This window comes from Bacillus rossius, chromosome 16, assembly GCF_032445375.1.
Source record: "Bacillus rossius redtenbacheri isolate Brsri chromosome 16, Brsri_v3, whole genome shotgun sequence".
Lineage (NCBI taxonomy): Eukaryota > Metazoa > Arthropoda > Insecta > Phasmatodea > Bacillidae > Bacillus > Bacillus rossius.
This window is the reverse complement of record NC_086343.1, coordinates 11,284,623-11,310,802: the sequence shown is the minus strand read 5'-3', so window position 1 is coordinate 11,310,802 and position 26,180 is coordinate 11,284,623. Positions and strand designations below refer to the sequence as shown.

General features: G+C 39.5%; 1 protein-coding gene across 1 annotated transcript in view; it reads left to right on the top strand.

Moving 5' to 3' along the window:
- Nucleotides 1-24,167, top strand: part of LOC134540233 (apomucin) — a 71,125-nt gene extending 46,958 nt beyond the window's left edge. The window contains exons 2-6 of the mRNA XM_063382848.1: nucleotides 10,053-10,134; nucleotides 11,437-11,511; nucleotides 14,965-15,141; nucleotides 16,282-16,473; nucleotides 21,557-24,167. Coding sequence (XP_063238918.1) covers nucleotides 10,065-10,134; nucleotides 11,437-11,511; nucleotides 14,965-15,141; nucleotides 16,282-16,473; nucleotides 21,557-23,178 — 2,136 coding nt within the window. The 5' untranslated portion in view covers nucleotides 10,053-10,064 and the 3' untranslated portion in view covers nucleotides 23,179-24,167. The remainder of the gene's footprint in view (nucleotides 1-10,052; nucleotides 10,135-11,436; nucleotides 11,512-14,964; nucleotides 15,142-16,281; nucleotides 16,474-21,556) is intronic.
- Nucleotides 24,168-26,180: the final 2,013 nt, after the last annotated feature.

The window sequence follows — 26,180 nt, the reverse complement described above, 5'->3', positions numbered from 1 at the left end:
TTTGTGAGACGTCTCAACTTGGGTAGTCTTTGTGATCCGACACGTCTCTGGTTTGAGGGTTTCTCATCTGACGAGACTGTGAACCAACAGCAAAAACTCCGCAGAGGTAGAACTTGTTTCAATTCTAGCCTACCACAATGGCGGCTTCAGGATGACTTTTCGGGAGGGGCTATCGCACAAAGAAAGGTCTTAGTTGCAAAAAAATGAAAGTGGTCAGATATTGGCCTTGGAATATCATTTACAAATTATAGGTTTCAAATACAGAACCTTAGTAGCTCCATGCAAGTTTTGATGGTATTAAAAGTTTAACATATGAAATTAAATATTTAAGTAAACATAAATATACACTAATCAATACAATTGGTCTCGGGAGGGGCTATCGCCCCCACCGCCCCCCTTCTGGAGCCGCGCTTGGCCTACCACGGAATGAATTAGCGAATTCTCCCGGTCTCTAGGTAGGTATTATCAGGACCGTGTTTTTTCTGCGAGAAGATCCCCATGTCGTGATTATTTAATTTAAACATGCAACTCATAATTTAGTATCATTGTTGTTAAACTGGCGCAATACCATAACAAACATTAAACCGTAGATGAATTAAGTCACTCCTACCCCCCTCCCCCGAGAACAACGCCCATGCTTATGTTCCTTTCGCCTACTTTGAACAAACCTTTAAAAGGGTGTTAATATAATATCGTGTTTTATTTTTTGCGCTTGAGTTGAATATTTTTTACCTGATGTATGTGTTTTATTATTATTAAATGGTTTTTAATTTCAAAAAGTGCTTGTATAAATGATAAAAGAACTTTAAGGCAATTTTTAATTTGAATCAAATCATGAACTCAAAGCACATCAAGTTGTTTACAGTTACATACTGTCCTTATGTAGTCTTTGACGTAAAACTATTTAATTTTACAATAATAATAATATCTGAAAATTTGGTGTTCTCAAATCCTTGAAAAATAAATCATTTTTAAAATTTGGGATTTTTTTTTTTTGCCGATTTGTGAGATATATCCTAAAACTGATCACATGGGTTTAGTTATAGCGAGGATTGAAATATTATTAATTGTCCTTCAAAGATCTTAAAATACGTTGAACTCATTGGATTGATGAAACAATGTCACAAATTATAAGCCAGAACTAAAGTTTAAAAAAAAAATTAATGAAAACAAGGTTGTTCAGGAAACACTACACTCTTGACCTCGCGGCGCGGCTAATTGGTTTCCTCCGGTCATTGCACGGGCGCGCGGTGAACATTTTCTTCGCTTTCCGGGAAGCGCAGACTCTTTTAATTCCTCCCCCCCCCCCCTCCCCTCCATAAGCTGGGCAAGGACGTGCGCGGCGCGTAATTGGCACAAGGACAAGGTCGCAGCTGGTTGGTCCACATCCCGGGGGGAATTCCGAGAAACGCTGCTGTGTCACGCGAGCCATTCAGAGAAGAGGACACTCGTCATCGAGGTGGGTTCATCACGCACTGCTGTTGCGAGACTCTCCCCCCCCCCCCCTTTTTTTTTTCTCTCCGCGTCTTCCCGGTGCGCAGAGCTTCGGAAGAAACGATGCCATTTGAAAACCGCTCGATATATCCGTGAGGCATCTGTTGACCCGGGGGGGGGGGGGGCGAAGTGAGCATGAATACGTCTTTAAAATTGCTTCCATAGCGGGAGGCAATTAAAGAAACGAATTATACAGTTTGGTGTTGCAGCTATATTTCCATCATCTCTATCCAACATCTAAATTACACCACTGGATGGCTAAAGTATCAAAGAATTCGTTACGCTAAGTGAGGACTGTGAAGCATCGCGCGCGGTGGAGGGGAAAGCGTCGCCAATTTGAGATCATTTTGCTGCGTTTCGAGATTTCCATTTAGTACAACTTTTGACTCGGGAGAAGCTACGACGTTCGTTTTGAGTTTAAATCGTCAGCTCTCGTCAAAATCTATCGATTGCATATATAAAACATTCGTGTAAAATAGTTACAGTGAATATATATGGTGTTAAAATATAAAAATAAGTTGCTACCATAAACAAAACATTGAAACCCGAAGGACTTCTTAGTGTTCAAACATAACATACATGAAATAGCGTACTTTATATTTTGTGTAGAAAATATTACCTGTTATGTACACGTATTCACGTAAAACACACGGCAGTTTCCATAACACAGCCGCACCCCAATTTTTTTTTTAATCGTGGAAGATTATGCACACACATATAACGGGTCGTTACCACAGCGCCGAAATACCACAACGCCGAACGTACAATAACGCCACTACCATAACGCCGAATGCCAAATTGACCGCAACGCCGACAGCTAGAAAACTGCTGTGTACCACAACGCCGAAATACAGTAACGCCAAAAAATGTTGCTGCGGGGAGGGGTCCACATGAGCAAAATGAAAAACAACTGAATGAATTTGTTTCTTAAATGTATCTTAACGCCGAAATACCACAACCTAACCTAACCTAGGCTAGCCTAACCATAGGCGCCGACTTCTAGTTTTCAGAGGGGGGGCAAGGGGCAAGTCTCATATTGTGGGGCACTTTTAGTGATATGCTATTGCTGTATCTATCTTTCACTGTCGTGTGTGATTGTTGCATGCATAAATTAAATAGGCTTACTTTCCAACCATTTTCGTCATAAGTTGTAATTTTAAGTTACAAATTCGATATAACGACACGTTTTTGAAGTATAAAAACCATATCCATAATAAAATTTGAACATTCTCATTTAGACTTGATAATAATTTACCATAATTTTGAGTCAGTGGGTGTAGAATGGAAAATGCATTAAGAACAAGCTACAATTTATTTACAACATAGCAGGTAACACACAATTACCAACATTCATTCATTAAAGTTCGGATCTCAACAAGTGTTGGCTTGTTAATTTGAAATTATTCCATTACACCAAAAACACATGTAAATAACATAAAAAGTTTGATTTGTAAATACAGTAAGAACAGTCATCACTTACACGAAAATGTGTTTTGCCGAATCGGATTCTTCAAAATGAAAGATGTCGCGATTTCATTCAAATCCAAACAATTGGCAGTACTTGAATGGGCATTCAGAAGGGCTATATGGTTCAATCTCGCCTCTGTCATAGTAGATCTTAAGTAGTTTTTTAATCTACGTAGCATCGAAAATGATCGTTCACTTTCACATGTAGTAATTGGAATAACCATGATGATTCGTACAAGCTTGTGAAGTTCATCAAAATAGTCTTTCATATGCTGCATACCATCAGATTTTAAGATGTCAACCACATCTTTGAAGTTTGCAGGGGATTTTAAATTTTGCCCCTTCAGGACATCATGGAACATATCGCGATGCATTTCTAGCCGTTTGCTGTTGAAGTCGTTTCCATAAAATGCTACAACTTCGTCAGCTGGAAAAGAAGGGGTCAAAAGAAAATGTTCCACAGAGGTCAGCAATTTCCTTGCTTCAACATCAAATCTGGTTTTGAGACCTGATAGTATATTATCCATGACTTCAATGTATATCTGCCTATAATTTTCTTTAGGAGTGAATTCATGAGGTGGAGTAGGACCATCATATCTTGCTGGCAATTTTCTTTTTCTATTTTCTCGTGGAGGCTCTAAATTCAAAGCCTTTGAGTTGTGATCAACTTTTGACCAAAATGCATCAAACTGCTCTCGCAGCTGTTTTACTGTGTCCTCCAAAACACACAGAATGTGGCACGAATCTTTCATATGCAGCATTTTGCCTTGTAATGATTTGTTTGCGGCAGAAAGATGCTGGAAAATTAAACACAACAGTTCAAGCATTACCAGTGTATCTGATTTTTCCAGATATCTGAGAAATCCGGAAGCTTTGGTGGCAGCCTCGCTGGAATCTTGACTAGAAAATTCGTCTAGAAAGGCTATAACATTACTGTAGTTAGACAAAAGAGTCTGAAGAGAACAGTAACGCATAACCCATCTTGTAGGACATAGTGGCCTTAAATTCTTGCTGTGTTCTTCTTGAAACCTTTTAAACCACTCAAGGCGTTTTGGGGAATGCTTAATAAACCCAATAATCTCACGCAGTAAGTTCATTGCATCTCTAGCAGTTGGAACATTCTTGATGCTATCTTGAGTAACTAGATTAAGAGAGTGAGCTTGACAATGGACAAATAAGGCTCGATTTTCTAATTCTCTAATTTTCTTCTGCAGACCTGAATGAACACCTGCTACATTACTGGCTCCATCAAAACACTGACCTCTGAGGTCCGACACTGGTAACTGAAGACGAACTAGAACATCGTTTGTTATGTTGAATAAGGTTTGAGCTGTAGTGTCGGGGGTTTCGTAGAATCCTAAAAAAAGTTCTTGAATTTCAAGATTTGTATCTACTGTTCGTACACAAAATGACACTTGTTCCTTAGTTGTACAGTCAGTTGTTTCATCGACTATCAATGAAAAATGTTGGTTCTCTTTAATCTCGAAAACAAGCTTATTCACCACTGCATGTGACAAAATAGACAATATTTCGTTAACGATGTCGTGAGAAATCCATTTATAACCATCTCTTTGTAACCAAGCATCTAGTTCCATGCTGTCCTCAGCTCTTAATTTCAGTAGTTTCAGGATATTTGATGACTCGTCATTGTGACCCCGAATTGCCAATCCTTGAGTTGCTAGAAACCGCACACTGCCTATAATTTTACCCAAAGCAATTCGGGCCTCATCCATTTCTTTAGCTTTTTTTGTGGACAATTGTTTGAGCACATTAGTACCAGCTTGAGAATGAAAATCTGCCTCCGTGCATTCCCTGTGAAACCGAGACTTCTCATGTTCATTGAATTTCTCAATCGCTTTTTTCCAATTGCAGAATCCTAGTTCCACAAAAGCTGCACTAAAAGTTTTATTCACACACTTATTCTGAGAGTAAATAGTTTTACATATTTTACAAAATACCTTATCCTTATTATTGTCATATTCAAGCCAAGCAAATTTATTTTCCCAGTCTCTAATAAAATGTCGATTACCTTCTTTTTTTGTTCCGAAAGTCTTTTTTCGTTCTTCACCACCTTCACCAGTAACAGGAACTTGTGCTTCTTCCTTCTCCTTTGTTGATGAGGCAGAAGTTGTCTGCTGATTGCTGTCGGTAACAGTCAGATCTGTGTGTTGTACAGTTTTATCACTGGGCAGTTTTTTTATGTACTTCCACATAATGCACCACAGTTAAAGTGAATAAGTCAATTATATTACACACCTTAAAACTTTATAAATTCTAACGTGCACATTGGCATGTTTTCACTCACAATAAAAACATTGAAATACTCGGCATCGGTAAATACAAACCGCAGGGAAGGCAACATTTAAAAACAAAATAAATTGATGTTCCAACTGATAGCAGTCGTGAACGTAAAGGGTTGTAACATTTGAAAGCAAAAGATACCGAAAGCGAAAGTGACACCTGATAGCATGTGAAAGGCGGTAAAACGTCCGAGCACAAATTATGCCGATAAGTGACACCCGATAGCAGCACATCCTGCCAACGCAGTGATCCTGTGGTCGTAATCGGAGCCCATGTGATATGCACCATGTCTATAGCGTGACCACCATGAGTCGTAAAACGTAAACTTTGATTGACAATCACCTTACCTTAAAATTATTCTGAAAGTTCTAGTTATGTTACACTTCAAGAATGTAACTAATAATTTTTGTGACCAACGAGGAGGGGCGACGCCCCTCTTATCTGTTCAGTGGGGGGGCAACCGCCCCTCCTGCCCCCCCATAGTCGGCGCCTATGAGCCTAACCTCACCTAACCTTACCTAACCTAACCTAACCTAACCTAACCTAACCTAACCTTTGTGGCAGTCCTGCAAGGACATTTTTCGGCGTTAATGTATTTCGGCGTTGTGGTAATTCGGCGTTGTGGTACACAGCAGTTTTCTAGCTGTCGGCGTTGTAGTCAATTTGGCATTCAGCGTTATGGTTTTCGGCGTTATCGTACGTTCGGCGTTGTGGTGCGTCCCCACATATAACGTAGCAGGGAGAAGTTTTCCCAGAGCGGATACCAAAGTGGGAAGTACCAATTCATCCTCTGGAAAGAAGCGCACTGCGTCTCGGGGAGGTCAATTGCAGTTCGTCACTTCGCCCACGCGACTATAGTGGAGTTCTCGTCACGAACCACCGCCTGTTTGCCGACGCACGCGACCTCAGTTCTCAAGGTCGCGTCGGAGTTAAGCACAGCTGTGTACTCGAGGGAAGCCTTCATTTCACAGACGAGAGAGCCACACCCGAAGTTCCCCGAAGTTCATGCTCGCTTTTTTTTCCCCCGTTCTATCTCATTGTATAAACCGGTGTGGCATTAAATTTTGCGGTCGATTAGGATAGGTTAGCTACATTATAAATACTTTAAAACATTGTGGATGGTTGGTTATATTAGGTAAGTATAGCTACATTAAAAATACTGTAAAATCATTTTACGGTTGCTTAGCAAATAACTTTTTAATGTGTAGCTATCCAGCGCTAGGAAACCGTTTACATGATTTCACAGTATCTTTAATGTAGCTATCCTAACCAAATGAACCGTCCACAATGTTTTAAAGTATTTATAATGTAGCTAACCTAACCTAATTGACCATTAGTTATCATGAGTTGTATATTTGTTTGCAATGAACAAAAAAAAAACCGAATATGCACGATCACTCGTTTGGCTCTCTCGTCTGTTGAAAGAAGGCTTGCCAACGTGAGTATTCGGGTATGTCCAGAAGGATGAGTGAATCGTAGGCTTCCCGTGTACTCGAGACCTCGTACAAGTCAATTGTCCTCGTGTCAACTAGAGCATTTCGGCCACGGGCCGCTGCAAATAGCAACGACCGACCTGAGAAGTTGTAAATATTTTCATTTTCACAATCAATAAAAAAATAATTCCAGCAGAAACGTTCAGATTAAAAAAATAAAACTGAACACACTTATTACAAACGCACAAAAATTAAAATGTATTTAATGTTCTACCTTTATTTCGTACAAAAAAAAAAGTACAGTGCATAGTACGATTTCCCGAGAGACGCATTAGGCGAATACTGCATGCATTGCGAACTGCCTACGTAGCAGGCTACTATCACACTTATTATTCACTTAAAGGGATAGTATCCTAAATTATTTTACTCAATATTTTGTGGATTGAACATGATTTTAAATGAATTTATTAGACTACCGTATTGATTGTTTATGAAAGGCTTTTTTCTACTAAACCATGATCGTTAACTGTGAATTTATCTGTTGACCCTTAATACAAATTTATAAAAAAGTATATATTTTTTATTAAAAATGCTAATTATAGTAAATAAAACATGTAAATTTTTATTTTACGAGTATTTTCGTTGGACCTAACCTACAAAATGATTTTTTTAATAGTGACCTTTTTTTTTTGCATGGGAAACCGTGAGTTGTGCACACATTTGTTTACTTACGTACATGCACACTTCAAATCTTGTCGATTACCCCCCCCCCCCCCTTCTGTGATGTCACTTCCGGGGTCAAGAACGTATGAACGGGCGCACGTATTTTCCGCGAAAGATATCAGATGGCTCGTTTGGACTGCTGGCGCTAACGATCTGTTCCCTTGTAATTGGCGGCCGTCCGCAAGAGAAACCACTGCCTTAATTAGGCCGGACCATTCTGGACGCGTTTGCTTCCGCAGTGGATGGCTATGATTGGATGTGCCGACAGTAGACGTGTACGTACCTGTGTAATGAACCCAGCCAACCACGGAACGCAGACAAAAGCTGCAAGATATCAACGCACAGCTGGTCTCATTTTTGACGTGACAACGTCTAATAAATCGATGAACGCCGGCTGCACGCACGAAAAAGTGTCCTGTTACGCACATTGTTCCGTTACGCTGTGTCCCGTTACGCTCATTGTACGCTTGCGCCGCATCTATCTCTATTCCACTCGATTGGCCTATGCGTCCGAGGAGAAGAAAGACAGCGGCAGCACACAACTTACATCTACACGTGAACTGTTTCGTCGACTGTTTATAAAACGAAGTGAAAAGTTAATGTGGTTTTCATTGCTTATTACAACAACAATTTTTGCAATAAAGGTTAATTAATCTTGCATTTTAAAAATCTGATTACTGGTATAATTTCAAGTATTTATTCTTTTATTATTAAAATAAAAATGATTCAATTTTATTCATAAAAGTATGCAATCATTTCATCAATGTTTTGTTATGACGTTTTCACGTTAAACTATCGTCCGTAAACCGACTTTACAGACAATTTTTTTTTTATCAATTGTATGAATGGTTTTTAAACATCCGCTAGAATTGGTAGAAACCAGTTTCTAGCCGGTGTGTTCCTTTACTGGTATTCGGTTCGGACACGTTCTGGATTACGGCCCGCGAGCTAAGTTTATGTTTGTATCTGAATAAGGCAGTTCTTATAAGCTACCTTGCCCGAACGTCTTGGAATACCGTTACGATCTTTGGAACTCTAATGTGTGACTCTTATCATGTAGAAGACTAGGCTGTTAAGCGTACCATGTACATAGAAGGCTAGGCTGTTAAGCGTACCATGTGCATAGAAGGCTAGGCTGTTAAGCGTACCATGTGCATAGAAGGCTAGGCTGTTAAGCGTACCATGTACATAGAAGGCTAGGCTGTTAAGCGTACCATGTACATAGAAGGCTAGGCTGTTAAGCGCACCATGTACATAGAAGGCTAGGCTGTTAAGCGTACCATGTACATAGAAGGCTAGGCTGTTAAGCGTACCATGTACATAGAAGGCTAGGCTGTTAAGCGTACCATGTACATAGAAGGCTAGGCTGTTAAGCATACCATGTACATAGAAGGCTAGGCTGTTAAGATGCTTGTCCTGTACTTGTGAGGAACAAATGTATAGGCGGAAGATAGTAGTAAATCAGCAACTGCAACTCAAGCCTGAAGTTCCTTCTTGGGGTACCTACCTAGCCCTTAATTTTGGCTAACAGAGTGTGCACCGCTCGGCACTCGAACACATATACGCCAAACTGCGGAGAACTTACAGGTACGCGGTAGCCGTTACAACACCCCCCCCCCCCTCCTACCCACACAACATTTTCCTTCCTCTTCTTCCAGACAGAAACCGTAATACCGCACCCGCCCAATTAACGGAACCCGCTGAAGCTTTAGAGGGGTGCGCGCTAAGTGACCCCTCCACTTTTCACTGCTGTTTTCACCCGCCAGGGGTTAGTATCAGGTGTGCGGAGTGTCGTATGTCGAGTGACTCACTCCCTCGCGAGGTCACTCGACATCGGGGCTACAACACGGGCGTTTCGCCGTACATGTTTCATGTTTCATAATTACTGCGACGTACGTCAGGAGTTGATTAGAGCGCGACTGTAGCAACTCTCGTCCTCAGTTGCAGTCTGCACTACTTTTAATGGACGGTTTCTGCCGTTAGCCCTGTCCTTGTTTTTGGAGTGGTAGCCGTGGATCCTTTTGGGTTGTATCTTTGGAAATATTCCGTGTCAAATGGGGTTAGAAATTTTTTTTTGAAGTAATAGCCCGTTTGGCTATTTTAACGCAATTATAACGTTCTGATAAATCTTTTTTGTATTAATATCTACAGTAATGATTAACTATGGGGTATTTGGAGATTATTTACTCATTTTATCTCTAGTAGCACCGCCACTGACCCAGTTGCGAATAAAATACTGTAGAATTTGTTTTAAAAACAATTCTAAGTTTTGTAGGAACATTTAAAGCATTAAAATTATTATTTTTTAATTAAAAAAAGCATATTTGCATGTTTAGGAGATATAGGTTTAGCATGATGAATGTTTCCTTGAAATACTAAACAAAACATTACCAGAGCATTGTTTCCTTGATAGCTTATATAGAAATATATAATTTAATCCTTTGTAAATTACACATGTGATACTGTTTATTTTTCTGAATTTATTATCCGCAAGTATTTTTAATCGAATGTTTTTTCTCCCCGCTTATTAGATCCTTGGAACCTTATCTGATGTTATACGTAATGTAATGCCTGGCTTGCGTTCAGAGGAAAGGGGGACTGTAGACCTTAAAGCAGTGTTGTTTTGTGTTTCAGAGAATCGAGAGAATGGCAGGTTTAAATCAACTCCTTACATGCAGCTGCGTACTCTTCTCCGTAGCGACGCTAACAACTGCAGGTAAGTTGTGTCTCCGATCTCTCGGATATTAAAAGCATATTCTAAATATTTAGTTTATATGTCATAAAAATGCTTTTACCACTCCTAGATCATTTTTTTCATCATGTCTTCTCTTATTGGCGCTTATCGACTGAAGAAATGTTTTTAACAATGAACTGAACCAATGCAAAAACATAACACCCGTGAATTATCGTTAATTAACTACACGGATTTCAAACCATCTGGCCAAAATATTTTACAAAGTATCTATTACTCATAATATTTGGAGGTTTTTAAAGATATTTCATCTCGGTTATGTAAGAAAAGTTTTATATCAACTTTCTGAAGCATAAGTAAACAGTCAATAATATTTTCACTATACTCTCAACCATAATAGTATTTTTCTTCAAATAATCATGTGTTGACCTCTTCGCATTGACGAAGCTTAGCAGATGTTTTTTTTTAAAATGATTTATGCAACGGGTAATTGTGATATAATACAATTATTTGGACTACACTAATGCAGTTTTCGCACTGTCTTTTCTTTAAGACAAACAGTGCAAAACTAAATGGTATACGTCCAAAGAAGTGAATTAAATTAGCAAATGAAACTTTTCTTTTTAACATAGACCCATATATATTGGGATAGTTTGTTCTTTTCAGGAATATTATTAGCGTTTTTATGGTCTTATATTTGTAGATTTCTTTATGAAATAAGGTTCAAGGTTCATCACTAGTTCGTCAGTCACTGACGGGGATTGCGGCTCTTTATGTTTAAATGCGAGTGTCACTAAATATTATGAATTTAATCTAAAATCTGCACTGAGTTACCGGGTGCTCCTAAACGCAAATTTGGCAATACTTCTGCGGAACTTGTTCAGAAAACTCTAATGCATTTAGCGATGATTACAAGATGTCTATGAAGTTGAGTCGTACTAATGTGTGTTCATTTAACAGTGTTGTGCACCTGTAAACACAATATCATTTAAAGAGAAACATTTATTTCAAAGTTCAATACAAAGTGGACCATTTGTCATTTAGCTTCATTTTATTATAATGTACAGAAATATATTAACGCTATGGTTCAAAATTTAAAAGATCATGACGGACCTTTTTTATAATTATTGTTAGTCACTCTACCTTCTGGGCTTTATTTGGGGTTACGAAACCAAAAACACAATGTAAGCAAGAGCATAGCAAAATTAATTTTTGAACTTTTTTTCCGGATATTTTGGATATGGTAGCATTACTGGCATACTCCAGTTTTTGAACGGTAGTAACACTTTTTTTCGTAGTGTGTAAAATCACTTTTTTTTTTTACAGTGCCTTTCGATCGTCAACTGGGTCTTAGCAGCAGCACGTACACGAATAAGAACGTCACGTCGGACAGCGAAAATGGTGAGTGAAGAATGTGGCGCCCCTTTAGAAAATAGGTATAGTATATTTAAAGGGCTTTTCAACGAAGGATTCACGTGAAGTAAACGAAGGGTTCTTCGTGATGTCGGATAACTGGATCCTCGTAGAAACCACACAGTATTTTGACTTCCGAGTTCCCGCCCGTTTAGGGTGAGCGCGCACACGTAGAAGAAATTACTTTCAATCCCAACTTCGTAGACGTAGGCCCTATCGTATACAAGCCTTGGGAATGATTTAAGACATCGGCGTGTCTTGTGAAAGCTAACCATATACAACCTGATTAAAAAAAACTTAAAATTGTACATGTACCATGCATGGTATAGCAGTATAATTAGCGTAGCTTTCCGTATAACGCCCGTTACAGTACCCGCCTATAACGTTCTTCAGTCCTGTGTGTAATGTAGCGTCGCGGTGGCATTACACCCAGTGAATAGTAGAGGTACGGACGAAAAGTACTATGCGTGGGTAAGGGGGCGGCCATTAACTAAGCGAAGCGATTTTTTTAACCACCCTCCCCCCTTGGTGAGATTTGGCGCGACCCCCCTCCCCCTAATCAAACGTGAGATTTTTCAAAATGCGTATTTTTTTTTAGTGTAATTACGTTAATCTGTGCTTGATTGCTTTGGATTAATTAAAAAAACATAATTCTTGATTATTTTTTATTTAAGACTAGTTAAGACTAGCATTTAAGACAGTGTAGTAGTCTAGAATCATAGTGAGAAAATCGAACAATGAAATACTTAAAGAGGAACTACTAAAAATTCGTAAAAGAATATTTATTCTTATTCAGTCCAAAGGGGTGTGGTCCTGAGAGTGACTTTGTGGCGTTCGCATAACCGCGATGAATATTATTGTGTTGTATTTAGCCGTATTTCAGTGAAGAAACATGTTTTTACATAATTTAACCCACAGTTTTCTCGCTATTTAACAATTGTTTCTTGCGGGGTAAAAACGTGATAATTGCCGCCCCTTTTCCTCCACCACGAGAGATTGGGTGAGATTCGGCTCGGTTCCCCCCCCCCCCCCCCCCGGCATCCTAAACGCTTCACGTAATTTATGTACGCCCCCTAACTCGAGGGTTCTCGCGCTACTTTGCAATTGGAAATAAAATTGCAGATGTTTGTTAATTTTTTACATTTAAATGACAGCAACTGTATCGCGCTACAAACAAAATGTTCGGATTACTATTGGGTTCGAATTCTTGCCCGGGATTTTTATCCTCCTTATTTGTATAATGTTCCCTGAATGGCTTTCTAGTGCAGATTAATAAGCACGGTAAAAAATAGAGGTCAATTATTGAATAGTCGATTATATTTCCCATGGTTTGAAAAAAAAAATATGATTATTAAACATCAATCAATATTGGACAATTTCCATAAGTGCAATTATATTCGTAAATAAAGCTCCGTTTGGTCATAAAGACATAAACTCAAGAGAAAACATTGTTATTGACAGTTTTATTTTACTTCATATCTACTTCACATTTTCACATAATCACCATTCAGTTCAAAACACTTTCCGTAACGCCGTAGGTACCAGTTTCTTTCGTTCTCTGCACAGACGTTTGCCGCCTGGAAATGGAACGGACGCCTTGGCCATAGGCATCATGAACTACAAATACGAAATGCGTGTAGCCTGAAGTACAGGCGCTCAGTAAACATCTCCGGAAAACGTTAAAGCAAACTCGAAACACGAATCGAAAAAATATGGTTAGTTTTTTTTTTGGGACGTAAAATATTTACATTCTAGGTGGTGAACTTATATGCATAGGGCTTAAAGAAACCGGTAAAGCATTGCGAAAAGTTCTTGAAACTGAAAGGAGGTTGTGAGAAAATGTGAGTTAGATAGGTAGTAAACTAGAACTGTCAATAAAACTTTTTTTTCTCAAGAATAGCCCTCGTGTGTGTTAAATATTCGTTTCAAAAAACGTATTTCATACTTGCAAAAATTACCACAGCAGTGTGTTTTTCCTTGTAGTAGTGCAAACTATTTTTTGGCAACTAGTTTCAAAAGGATATTTCATAAAAGTACAAAATATAAATAAAAGAGCGCGTGTACCTCGGCTCATGTGATAAAAATGAAACTTCTTTGACAATACAAACCTCTATTCGTAAGTATATCGTAAGGGATAAAACGGCAGAGAGAGAGAGAGAGAGAGAGAGAGAGAGAAGATAATTTTATAAATAAACATTAATTAACAGAATTATTACTCACGTCAAAATAAGCTGAAACCCCGTTGTTTCCCTCTGCCCAAATACCCCCTTACTAGACGCCAGCGAGTCAGAGTGGCGTCAGGCGCGGGCGGGTACCTACCGCCGCGACCCGCCTATCCCTGCAGCATGGTAGGGTTCAAGGGAACGAGTTCTCTGCACCGTCCGCAACCTATTCCCCGTCCTTTCTGCATTGGAAAAATTAAATGATCCTGCGGACAACAATGTCCAAGCTCCCGCCCTTTGCTTAGTAGTTTATTTCTACTCTGTCCAACTCTTCTTCCGGAACCATCCTTCTGTTTCCCGTAACCAAACTGCTTGTTATAAATGCATGGAATTTTCGCATCCCGCATGACAGTGCCCAGGGTTTTCCCTGTGTATATACAGGATTTACCTGGGCCCAACTTAACCTAGTTTTAGTCTAGAATAGTCAGTGAGGGGAGTTAGTCATGGCTAAAACGTTGCCATGGCTGGCCAATCCCCCTCCTAGCACATGATGAATGCTTCCTCTCCTGCATGGCTTAAACCCTACGTGATTAGAGGGTATAGGCTTCGGCCTGAGACGGACTTATAGTCTCTCCCTAACCCAGACCCCTCCCAAACACACTTAGTTTTTTTTTTTTAGTTAGGTTAGGGAAAAAAAATTAAGTTTCCCAACTAATTATCTTTGAAAGATTTGTGCAATGGGAGTGCATGACTTTATGTAAGCTTTTGGACATACGCCATTGCTAAAGCACATGTATGTCTGTAGAAGAAAACTACAAAAGACAAAAACACAAATTAAGCTGAGTTAAGCTTTTGGTTCAATATTTTTGTGCTGTCATTTGTGGGTTTTTTTTCCGTTCTGTTAGTCCATTTTCTTTGTTTTTCTTTGTTTGTGATCATATTCCTGTTATGGAATATTATGTGGTGTTTTATATCCTGTTGAAAACAGCAATTTTTTGTTTAATTTGTGTTTTTATCTTTTATGTTTGATTTTTGTAATTTTCTTCTACAGACATGCATGTGCTTTAGCAATGGCGTATGTCCAAAAGCTTACATCAAGTTTCCCAACCAATGTTACATGGAAACTTTACATCAAAATTAGGCCTTAAAATTAGATTCACTTCCAAAATCAACACACTCTGTCTGACAACTTTTACCCCCCCAGGCACACTTCACCCGAACTGAGCGACGGGAAGTTTTGCCTGGCCCAAGGGAAGTTTTCACTCGTTTTTGTTTGCAGTGTGCATGATCGACGACGTGCTGTACCAAACCGGCGACGCCATCCCCACGGCCAGCCCGTGCGAGAAGTGCGTCTGCCGGCCGCCTGGGTTCGCCTGCTCCATCATCACGTGCGAGAAGCGACCCAACTGCCGCGCGCTGCAGCGCTCCAACCAGTGCTGCCCCGAGTACAAGTGCGGTGAGTGTGGCGCGCTGCCTAATCAAGACGGCAAGCCTTCTTTCCCGCAGACGAGAGAGAGCCGAACTCCCGAAGTTCCCCGAAGTTCATGCTCCCTTTTTGACGTGACAACGTCTAATAAATCGATGGACGCTGGCTGCACGCACGAAAAAGTGTCCCGTTACGCTCATTGTACGCTTGCGCCCCATCTATCTCTCTCTTCCACTCGATTGGAACAACCATTCGATTTGACTTTTTCGAGGCACATTGAACTTGAAACACTCCCATTCGTTTCCTGCTTTTCCTTATCATCGTCCTATATCCTTAACAGAATAACACAGATTGGAAGAAGTTAAATAGCAAACATGTATAAAAGTTATAGTTGAAATAATCTCTTCGTTAAAGAAATAAACATATTTGAATTCGAGTGCAATTAAAAGTAAATTTATAAATTAAATTGTAGATTTCATTTAACTCCTTATTTGTATCCATACAAAATAGTGACAATTCAATAAAAATAATTCAATTTTATTCATAAAAGTATGCAATGAATTCATCAATGTTTTGTTATGACGTTGTCACGTTAAACTATCGTCCGTAAACCGAATTTACAAACAACCGACTTTTTTTTTCTTCCATATCTTTAGTTTTTTTTTTTTTGCAATCGGTAGGACAGGTCAGAAGACCTTTTTTTCCTTGACTTGGAGATAGTATAAGGCAATGAGCCTAAAAAGGCACACGTTCGGTGAAAGCTATTAGTTTTATTTTTCTCTCCCCCTCCCCAACCACGCATGCAGAATTGAGATGAGTCGTTTGTGTGCTTTTAAAACATTTCATTGACACACGCCTTTGCTGGATTCGCAGGAAAACATCGATGATGGCCAACGAAGATGAAGACGTAAACACGTGAACAAGCCAAAATAAATGGATGCCAAATTTTAAATGCGCAGAGAATTAATTCCTTCCGCGCTCTCCATAGCATATAACATTTGACTTAAGCTGATTTTTTTTTTTTAATGTCTTTGCTGTCCATTAGTGAGGTTTTTCGAGTGGCGCCCTGTGAAACCATGCAGTGGCGTCTGTCGGTGGAAGTTGTTCGACTGTATCTTTCCCGTGGCGAGGATCCGTGGAATGAGGTGTTGTCGGGTGTTGTTCCAGCAGACTGCGAGCACGAGGGCAAGGTGTACCACAACGGGCAGAGGCTGGACGACAGCCTGAACCCGTGCAAGGTGTGCTACTGCCAGGGCGGGGAGATAGCGTGCACCGTCATAGAGTGCTACAAGAGGGACGACTGCGTGCCGAGACACGTGCCGGGGATGTGCTGCCCCAAGTACGACAACTGCCCGCCCAGAGGTGCGTGCTCTCCGGCGCTAGCTTGGGAACAAACACTCCTCGTTTCCCCTTTCCCCTTTCCCATTTCTACCTTCTCCCCCTTCCCTTCCCACCACCCCTCTCCTTCTCACCCTTATATCACCTACCACTAAACCTCCTTCCCTCCCTTATATCACCTACCACTAAATCTCCTTCCCACCCTTATATCACCTACCCCTAAATCTCCTTCCCACCCTTATATCACCTACCCCTAAATCTCATTCCCACCCTTATATCACCTACCCCTAAATCTCCTTCCCACCCTTATATCACCTACCCCTAAATCTCTTTCCCACCCTTATATCACCTACCCCTAAATCTCCTTCCCTCCCTTATATCACCTACCCCTAAATCTCCTTCCCACCCTTATATCACCTAACCCTAAATCTCCTTCCCACCCTTATATCACCTACCCCTAAATCTCCTCCCCTTTCATCCCCTATAACTCCTGAAAATCTGCTTCAGTAAATATCCTTCTTTAAATATCCTCCCCTCATGTAAACACGCTTTCCTCTAATCCACTCGCTTACCTATTATAAATTCTGAAATTTCGTGGAGAAACTCAACTACACATTGTGTTCTAGCAGGTTACAATATTCTCAAGGAATTTCTTGCAATAATCATACGAGAAATTCTGAAGTTCTGAAAACACAAGTAAAATTATATTTGATATTTTTTAGTCAAGACAAATTTTAAAATTATTTTTAAGAAAATCTTTTTCTTTGTTATTATATTTTACATTTGTTTAATATTCATTCAATATAATGAAATAAGAATCGTTACTATGCCATTGGTAATTATATTTTTTTACATAAATTTGTCTTAAGTTGCAACAGGTGGAAAATAAGTGCAAAATTTCTTTAACACTTTTGTTTTCATAAGAGTGAGTGCTATTAATATATTATGAAGGTAAATTGGGAGTATTTTAATTATAAAACAAATATTAAGAAACGAAATTAACAGTAAATTGAACATACAACAAAAATACATGTTACACTATTTAACATAGCCTACGTGAAAAGTCAGATATCTGTAACTCAACTTACAAAAAATTACTCTTCCATCTGGTATATACCATAGTCAATTAATTTACAGTAATTTGTTTATTTCATTACTTAAAAAACACAAGTAAATCAAAGTGTAAGTTGATGTCAACATAAAATACAACTTAACAAATGACCATGCTATGTTCGAAAAATATATATACATTTCAGCTACTTCTATATGCTACATGTTATTGTGGAAGTTCCTACAAACATTTACGCATTACTATCATCTGCAAAATGAATATTTAACCCATATTATATTTCAGAAAAGTGTTCTTGGGGCAACATAAACCACTATTTTATAGCTATATCTTATTTTTACTGCCCATTAAGAGAATAGATACGGTGTGACGGAAAAATAAATCATATTTGTAGAAACTTTTGTATTATTAAGTTAACCTTGGGTCATGTCAATTTAACTGTGGCTCAATTATGACGTTGTCAAAATATACAAGTGTTCGGAATGGAACTTAATAAATAACTCTGCCCAATTTTGGTTTTCAGTAATAGCCAAGTCAGTACTCGAAACATGATCAGGTGAATTACGGCTAGGGTAAACCTAAACAATCTTGTCTCACAAGAGGAAATCATGCCAATATTCGACAGTTGCCACATAGTCACATGACAGTGTTTACAAATAAGGGAAATAAAACGTCTGCAGCACGAAATTAGTGGTTCATCAAAGCTTTGAAATGGTTTGAATACACTATTAACTGACTACAGAAATGCTATTGCAATCTTGCAAAAAAAAATTCAATAGTGACGGTTTTGGTTGCGACTCGAGAGTGATGTGCAGAAATCATTCTATTAGCATTCATTTGAAATACGCAGAAACAAAATCGATAAACTGCTACAATAATTGTACAAGAGCGTTTACCGATTAAACTAGATTAATGGTGTTTTTGGTGTAAAATAAAACCAGTGTCTTTATAACACTATGAAAAAAAAACAGCATGCAAATCCATTTGCTCAGTTGAATCATCTGATTGACACTTTTGAAAATAGTTGTATTAATATATAAAACGCCACAATTTTCTTTCCCCATAATGAGTTACCATAATATACTTTCTCTTGATGGTTCACAAGTCCTGTAATTGCGGAGCCCCTGAAGTCAGTATTAGTATATTCAGTGTCCTTATGGCAAAGGACCTACAAATAACAGATATGTAGATTTTCTGTGAAGGAACTGTTTATCAGCCAGTCGAGGCAACGAAAGCTCATGGCTTTACTTTAGTCCTTGGCTTGACAATAATATATTTTTTTTAATTTATGCATATTATTGTTAACCCACAAAGTATTCATTAAATAAATCTTAAATATATTTTAGCCTTCTTTCCAAAGTACAAAAATGTTTATATGATCATCTTTCTACTTTAGTGTGTATTCCTAATAATTTTGCTGCCTTATAAATAATTTCGATGCAATTTCATGTTAAACTTAACATCTAAATTGGACTACGTATTTTATTTTGGGTTCAGATATGTTGAAACCCACAAGAAATTTACGTAAGCATTAAATATGATTCCGCAGTACCCCATAAAATATGTATTTTATCATAAACCAATGATAGTGCAAACAATCTTAATCTGTAATTGTCCACCTTCGGAAATTCAAGTAAGGGTGAATGACAAAACGTTAGATGTCGGATACTTCCGTAAAATTTTGTAAGTGAACTGTAAAAATAACTATTAAAAAAATTTTTCTCTCAGTCGTACTAAACAGTATAATCTTTTTTATATGTTATTTTTGAATCCAACTGTGTAAAACTTTACATGTAGTTGAAGAATCTCATGCAAATTATTTATAATTGTGCTATTATTTTAATGATTATAAATTTTAAGTATTTCACATCATGCAAATCATTTACAAAAAAAATTATTTCTCGCCAGTATTTTTTTAAAAATACTGTATAGATGTTGTAAGTTTGTGGAGTCCCCTGTTCTGCGAAGTCCACTGTAAGCATAACTGGCGTATGACCACGAGATCGTTTCGAATCGGTTCTGATTTGTGTTCTTTTTTTGACGTGACAACGTCTAATAAATCGATGAACGCCGGCTGCACTCACGCAAAAGTGTCCCGTAACACACATTGTCCCGTTACGCTGTGTCCCGTTACGCTCATTGTACGCTTGCGCCGCATCTATCTCTCTCCCACTCGATTGGAACAACCATCGATTTGACTTTTTCGAGGCACATTAAACTTGAAACCAGTAGCGGCCGGTGATGTTAAATTATGGGTGTTCACACACTCATCATACATACACACATGCTAACACATATGCACTCATAAAGGAAAAAAAAAAAAAAAAAAACCACCTACCTTACTGCGTTCTTGAAGCCTGTTTTGGTGTCAGATTATCTGAGTTGGTGCGGCACGGTAGCAGTTACTGCTTATCTTGGAGTCGTGAAAGATATATTTCGTTTATTACACAAACTCATGTCTGTAATTGTAGCCCGAATTAACACAAGGAAGCTTATTGAGCAGACTAGTTGTTTTTTAAGAGATTTTAAATTGTTATTCAAAATGGTAAATCGCTGATCAAGCCTCACATAAATGATAAAAAATTATGTTTGATGTTCTTGATTTTTCAAATTTGTGGCTGGGCTTAATCTTATCAAACTGTTGCACCTGAAAGCAATGTGAAGCTAAAAAATATGATTTTACAAACTTTAATGCTACAAAGGTATTGCACCGTTATTTATTTGTAAAAAAAATGTATTCTTCTGTTTTTCAGCTGAGCAAACTTGTTGATGACTATGATTAAAATCATGCATGCTATTTATTAGTCTTTTTTCTATTGACAACATTGCTAAAGCAGTAAGTCTTTCTTCTGACATAGTGTTCCTAAATTTTTAATTGTTAACTTTTCCTTGTAGTAAGTTTTCTGTTCGCTAAAATTGTTTAAACGGAATTCATTATGGCGATTTTTAAAAATCTTACATGTTTGCTGTACGCGCCAAATAACGCAGTCACATTTTCACAATTAAAGTCTTACAACAAAGGGAAACTTTATAACATACCTCAGAAAAATGTTGTCCTGCGTAAGGCACAGAAAAATATTTTACAAACGCACAGTCACACTAATTATTTAAAGATATTTACGCTCGCATTGAACCACACGCAAATACTTGTTTCTACTGGACGTAAATAACTGAAAACGAAAAGTTTGTTTGGTTAGGGGTGATAGAATTGGAGTGGAAAATGCTGGCATCTACCGGGCTGATTCATAAGTTATGACTTACTTCTCTGATCAGTGCTGCTGTGCGTGCTGAAATTTGGAACTCCATCAATGAGCAACGAAACGCCAGGACAATCACGAGCACACCAGAGTCGTGCACTCGTCCAGTGCAAAATGTCCCGTAGGAGGTGACGTAATTCCTTCGTGCGCATGCGCAAAGGGACCGAGGCAGGCATGCAGGCAGCGCGTTTCGTGCACAGATCCATTGTGAACACTACAGTGTTGCCGAGTCGCCGCAATCGAAATAATAAAAACAGACTTCCGTGACAGATGCAAACAAAGCGACGAGTGTAACTCTGGTAGCTGGCACTGGTAAAAGTAGATAAAAATGAACTTTTAACTCTACAAAATAAATAAATGTTCTTTAAGAAACTTGGTGTGCTCTTTAATACCGGCCGCGACTGCTTGAAACACTCCCATTCGTTTCCTACTTGTCCTACCATCGTCCTATCCTTAACAGAATAACACAGATTGGAAGAAGTTAAATAGCAAACATGTATAAAAGTTATAGTTAAAATAATCTCTTCGTTCAAGTAATAAACATATTTGAATTAATGAGTGCAAATGAACGTAAATTCATCAATTAAATTGTAGATTTCATTTCATTCCTTCTTTGTATCCGTACGAAATAGTGATAATTGAATATAAAAAATTATTCAGTTTTTATTCATGAAAAGTATGCAGATCGTTTCATCAGTGTTTCGTTACGACGCTGTCACGTTAAACTATCGTCCGTAAACCGACTTTACAGACGACCGAATTTTTTTTTTTTTTTTCGCAGACCCGGCGCGGTCCGCAGCCAACAACTCGGTCCGACCCGCGAACGCCACGGCGGCCAGGGAGGCGCCGCAGACCAGGGACGTCGCCGACGTGAGGCTGAACCTGCTCGGCGAGACGGAGGCCGCCACGACGAGCCGGCCGCCGTCGGCGAAGCCCGTCTCCAACAGCGTCGACGACGACCTGCCGCAAGGCGACGACCCCCAGGTCGCCTACGACGCCTACGACGACGGCGACGGCGGCGACGCCAACTCGACGAGCACGACCAGCATATTCTTCTACGACGACGGGGTCAACTCCACGACCACGCTGGACTACGACGGCCGCCGCGAGACGACGAGCTCTCCGTGGACGGACGTGCCGACCTTCCCCACCGACTGGACCACGTACACCCCGGACTGGTCGTCTGACGGCTCCCCCGGTACCACGCAGAGCACCAGCTCTGTCAGCGACTGGTTCCCCGACTACTTCCCGACCATGCCGGACTACTGGTACAGCAACGTGACCGCGGACTACTACACCACCGACAGTTCAGACGGTACGTCGAGTACACCCGGGTCCACAGACATTCCCACTTCGAGCGCCTCTGAATCGCAGACCGTTTCAGAAACTTCTCCGAGCACGTTCTCGACGACCACCGCCGACTTTAACGTCTCGGACGACGCGACCGAAGGCTCTTCCGCGGAACACCCGACGACCCACTCGGTTACGATTTACCCGAATCTGACGATGCCCGAAGGAACTTCCAAGCCCGACGTGGTGGGCATATTCATCGACATCGTGAAGACTTTCAATCCGGCGGGCAGCTTCTTCGGCAGCGGGGACGAGCCCGACGCGCGGACCTCGAACTGCGTCGACGGAGGCGAGGACTGCGACCAGTCGGGCGGGGAACAACTCCTCGGCGACCTCGGAGAAGCCAACGCCACCTCGAACGGGACCGAGGGAACCACCGCTGGACCCGACGCGGAGCCGTCGACCACGGTGGAAGGGACTGGTGACGGCGGGGACAACTCCACAGTCGCCGGCGACGAAGGGGAGGCCCAGGGAAGCGAGCAGGTCGAGGCGAGCATGCAGGAAGGCGCAGGAGACGAGCCCGTCAGCTCCGGGATCATGCCCGCGGACATAGCCCTGTCGGACCAGCAGCGCCTGGAGGAGGAAGAAGGATCCACCGGGGAGTGGAGCGGCGTCGAAGAGTCGACGACCCAGGATTCTCCTCCCGTGGTTGCAAAAATTCTGCCCGGCGTGCTGGCCCTGAAGGCCAACGACACCGCTGAAGGGTCGACTGTCGTCGGCTCCAGCGGGTCCGGAGACCCCGGAGCGACCGCGGAGGACGCCATACCGAAGGAGTGGCTGAAGACGGAGGTGACGACGACTTCGGGCGACGACGCGGAGGGAGCCGGCGCGACGCAAGCCGACGACGTCGGGTCGACGGCGAGCACCGAAGACTCGTCCAACTCGGCGGAGGCTGACGGGGGCGAGGCGGAAGCCTACACGAGCACCGACAGCGGACATTCTTCAGAGGTGGACTCTACTGTCGCCGATGACGGCGGCTCCACACTCGGCCCGGAAGCCGGCGACCAGTCGACGGAAAAAGGAGAGACTACAACTTCAGAAACGAGTAGTTAGAAAAAAAAATTGATATGGACGTTGTACTCTTGCGGTCTGGTACAGTTTTGGTCTATTGAGTACCTCACATGTTAAAAAAAAAATTAAGAACTTTTTTTTTTTAAATGCTGAAAATTATCCTCGGGTGTTTAGGTATCGTACCACAAACAATTCACCTGAAACAATTTAAGCAAATTTTTATACTACGAAACCGTTTCAATGAGGTGTATTTTTGAAAAAAATAATAAGTGGATATTTAGGGTTTTATCTGCAGTGAAAAATTCGTAATGAATATTTTTTTAATATAGTAATGTGCCACGAAGAAAACAGATAATTGAAATAAATTTTTGTAACCAATAATCTTTCAAATATCGGAGTGTGCATTCATAAATAGTTGTGACGTGTTTTATATATATTTAAAAAAAATATTGATTGAAGGGCTATATTTTGAAAAAACCTTCAGCATGTTTACTCATTACTGCCAAATAACTGACATTTAAAATTTAAAGCTTTATATCATTACTAAAGAGTATTACATATTAGTGTTGGGGCTAGTATTAACGAGTAAGAATTATCGGTAGTGATGAAATGCTGATGATATTCCGATATTCGAAATATTTGGAGCCATACTAACTGTATGAACCCAGTACGAGTACCTGTACATTACATAAAACTGTATTACTACGTGTGTTTCATGGCGTTTTCACGCAACAGTAGCCAGTTAAATATTTAAACCTACAGTATTATCGGTTTCACGGTGTGGTGTGGCAGCCCTTTGCTCAGAGAGACCTGACGAACACTGATTGAGCACTTTCCCTGAGCAAAGTGCCTTTGCTGGGTGTTCTGTTAGCTATAGGGTGAGTAGAGTAACAAGCCCATGCAGTCGGGACCAGCATTAAGTAGGGCACTACATAGAATTATTGTTTGTGTATGTTGTATGCAAATGTTGTAGTTGTGTCCTTCTTTGTGTTCTGTTGGAATAAATCTAAAATTTTTAATATTCCTATGAATGGACGATTTTTTTTTGGTTTTGTGTAAGCTGTTACTTCAAAAGTCTGTCTCATGATTTATTTTAAGATCTTAAGTAATGGCATATTAGTCAAAACATTTTAACAAATTTGTTTCAAAAATGTAACTAGAAAGAAAATAACGCAAATAAATTTAATGGAAATAAGGCATACATAAAACTATTAGCGTGTACAAAAGAATCAATATTGTTTACGAAATTTCTTATAAAAATAATTACTTTAATAATAGTTTTGTAAAATTGTGTTAAGCCCATTAGCCTAACGATCAGCTTCATCATAACAAAGTCAAGATAATTCATTCGTAACATAATCATTTTCCTGGTTTGTGTGATCGAAATTAAAAGAAATGTCATTTGGCCCAGAGATATTTTTAATTCTTAAAATTTTCAGCGCTGGGAATACAATGATTATTATGTTAGACAGTATTAAATTTGATTTTTTATTTTATTTTGAAAATTGTTTTACTTACAGAGATATAACAAATGTATATTTAGTTTGCATTAAAGAAAGGTATGTAAGCTAATTGAAGGTGATGCCCTTTAAAATGAATATGATGGAATTACCACTGGTCATGTATTATTTAGACCAAAATCGTGTTAAAATGTTTTAAATTATTTTTAAGCACGCACCACACGTAAAAGAGGCGTCTAAAAATAAACCAAGAAATATGAGATCCCGTTTGTAACTCGTTCGATTTTATTTTTCATATGAATTTTAATGATGTGATGGGTAGTCACAGTCGATTTGTTTTCTTTTGTTAAATGTTCCGGACAAGCACAAATTAATTTTTTAATAACTTACTATCGAGGAAAGCTGCCTAGATTCATAGACGTCGCTAGAGTACTGGATGGACATTATTCCCTGGAACCAGATACCAAACCATTGATTTATTGAATTGAAAATAATCATGATCCAACCTTTTTACAGAGTTCAATCTGACAGGAAAAATCTGAAACATTCATGGAATTAAAAAAAAAAAACATTACCACATATCAGTTACAAAACTGGACTATTAATGTTTAAATATAGCATGTTCCTCTAAAATCTGTTAAAAGCCATACTTTCGACATTAATTAAACATAAGAGAAAAATTTAATGCATCAACTGGGTAATGGTTTAAAGATCTTGAAGCACAATAAATTTTGTGAAGTAATTCAAATGCTTACAATTAATAATGCAGTGTTTCAAAGTTGGATAAAAATTAGTGATTCAGTAATACAGATTGCCTGCGTTGGATGCATAACATTGGTGGAGATGATAACGGTGCAAACATTTTGTGCAGGTAAAGATTTTATGGTCAGTTTTGACATGTTGTGTGTGATGTAAATGTTTCAATACACATTTAAAGTTTAGTGTAATTATGTTAACTTGGCAAGATTTATCAATGAGAACAGGGGTAATAATGTTGGGTTGGATAAGGCAAAAAAGGGAAATTTTCTAGAGGGAGAGTTGGGAACCCTGTTATCCTTGATCCTGATCACGGTCATACAGACAGGTCTGGCAACTTACCTTAATTAATTCTCCGCCGGCTTAGTGAAGCTCGCTGCGGCCTGCGAACTAACGGCGCTAGTAGTAGTTGAACCCATCATTAGCATTGTGTTCAATGGGAGTTTCTTATAAAAGTGGAATATTTTTTAAAACCCTGTTTAGCTTTAAACAGTCAGTTACAGTCATTGGCGTAGCTGTGTTCATAATGTTGGGGGGGACAAATAATGATTTTGATGTCATGTAAACCCATTCCCCTCTTACTAAGACGGGGGGGGGGGGGGGGGTCCGGGGGTCCTCCACCGGAAAATTTTGATTTTAAAAGTGCAAAATAGCGCTTTTTAAGTAGTTTTTGTATCTAACCATTGGATACATCGATGTTAAAATTATTATTGTTTCCTTAAGATAAAATTTGATGAGTGAAGAAATTACAAATAAAGTTGGGCAGAATAATATTACAAAATAAAAATATCACGGTCAAGAAAATTGGGGGGGGGGGGGGGGGCAGTC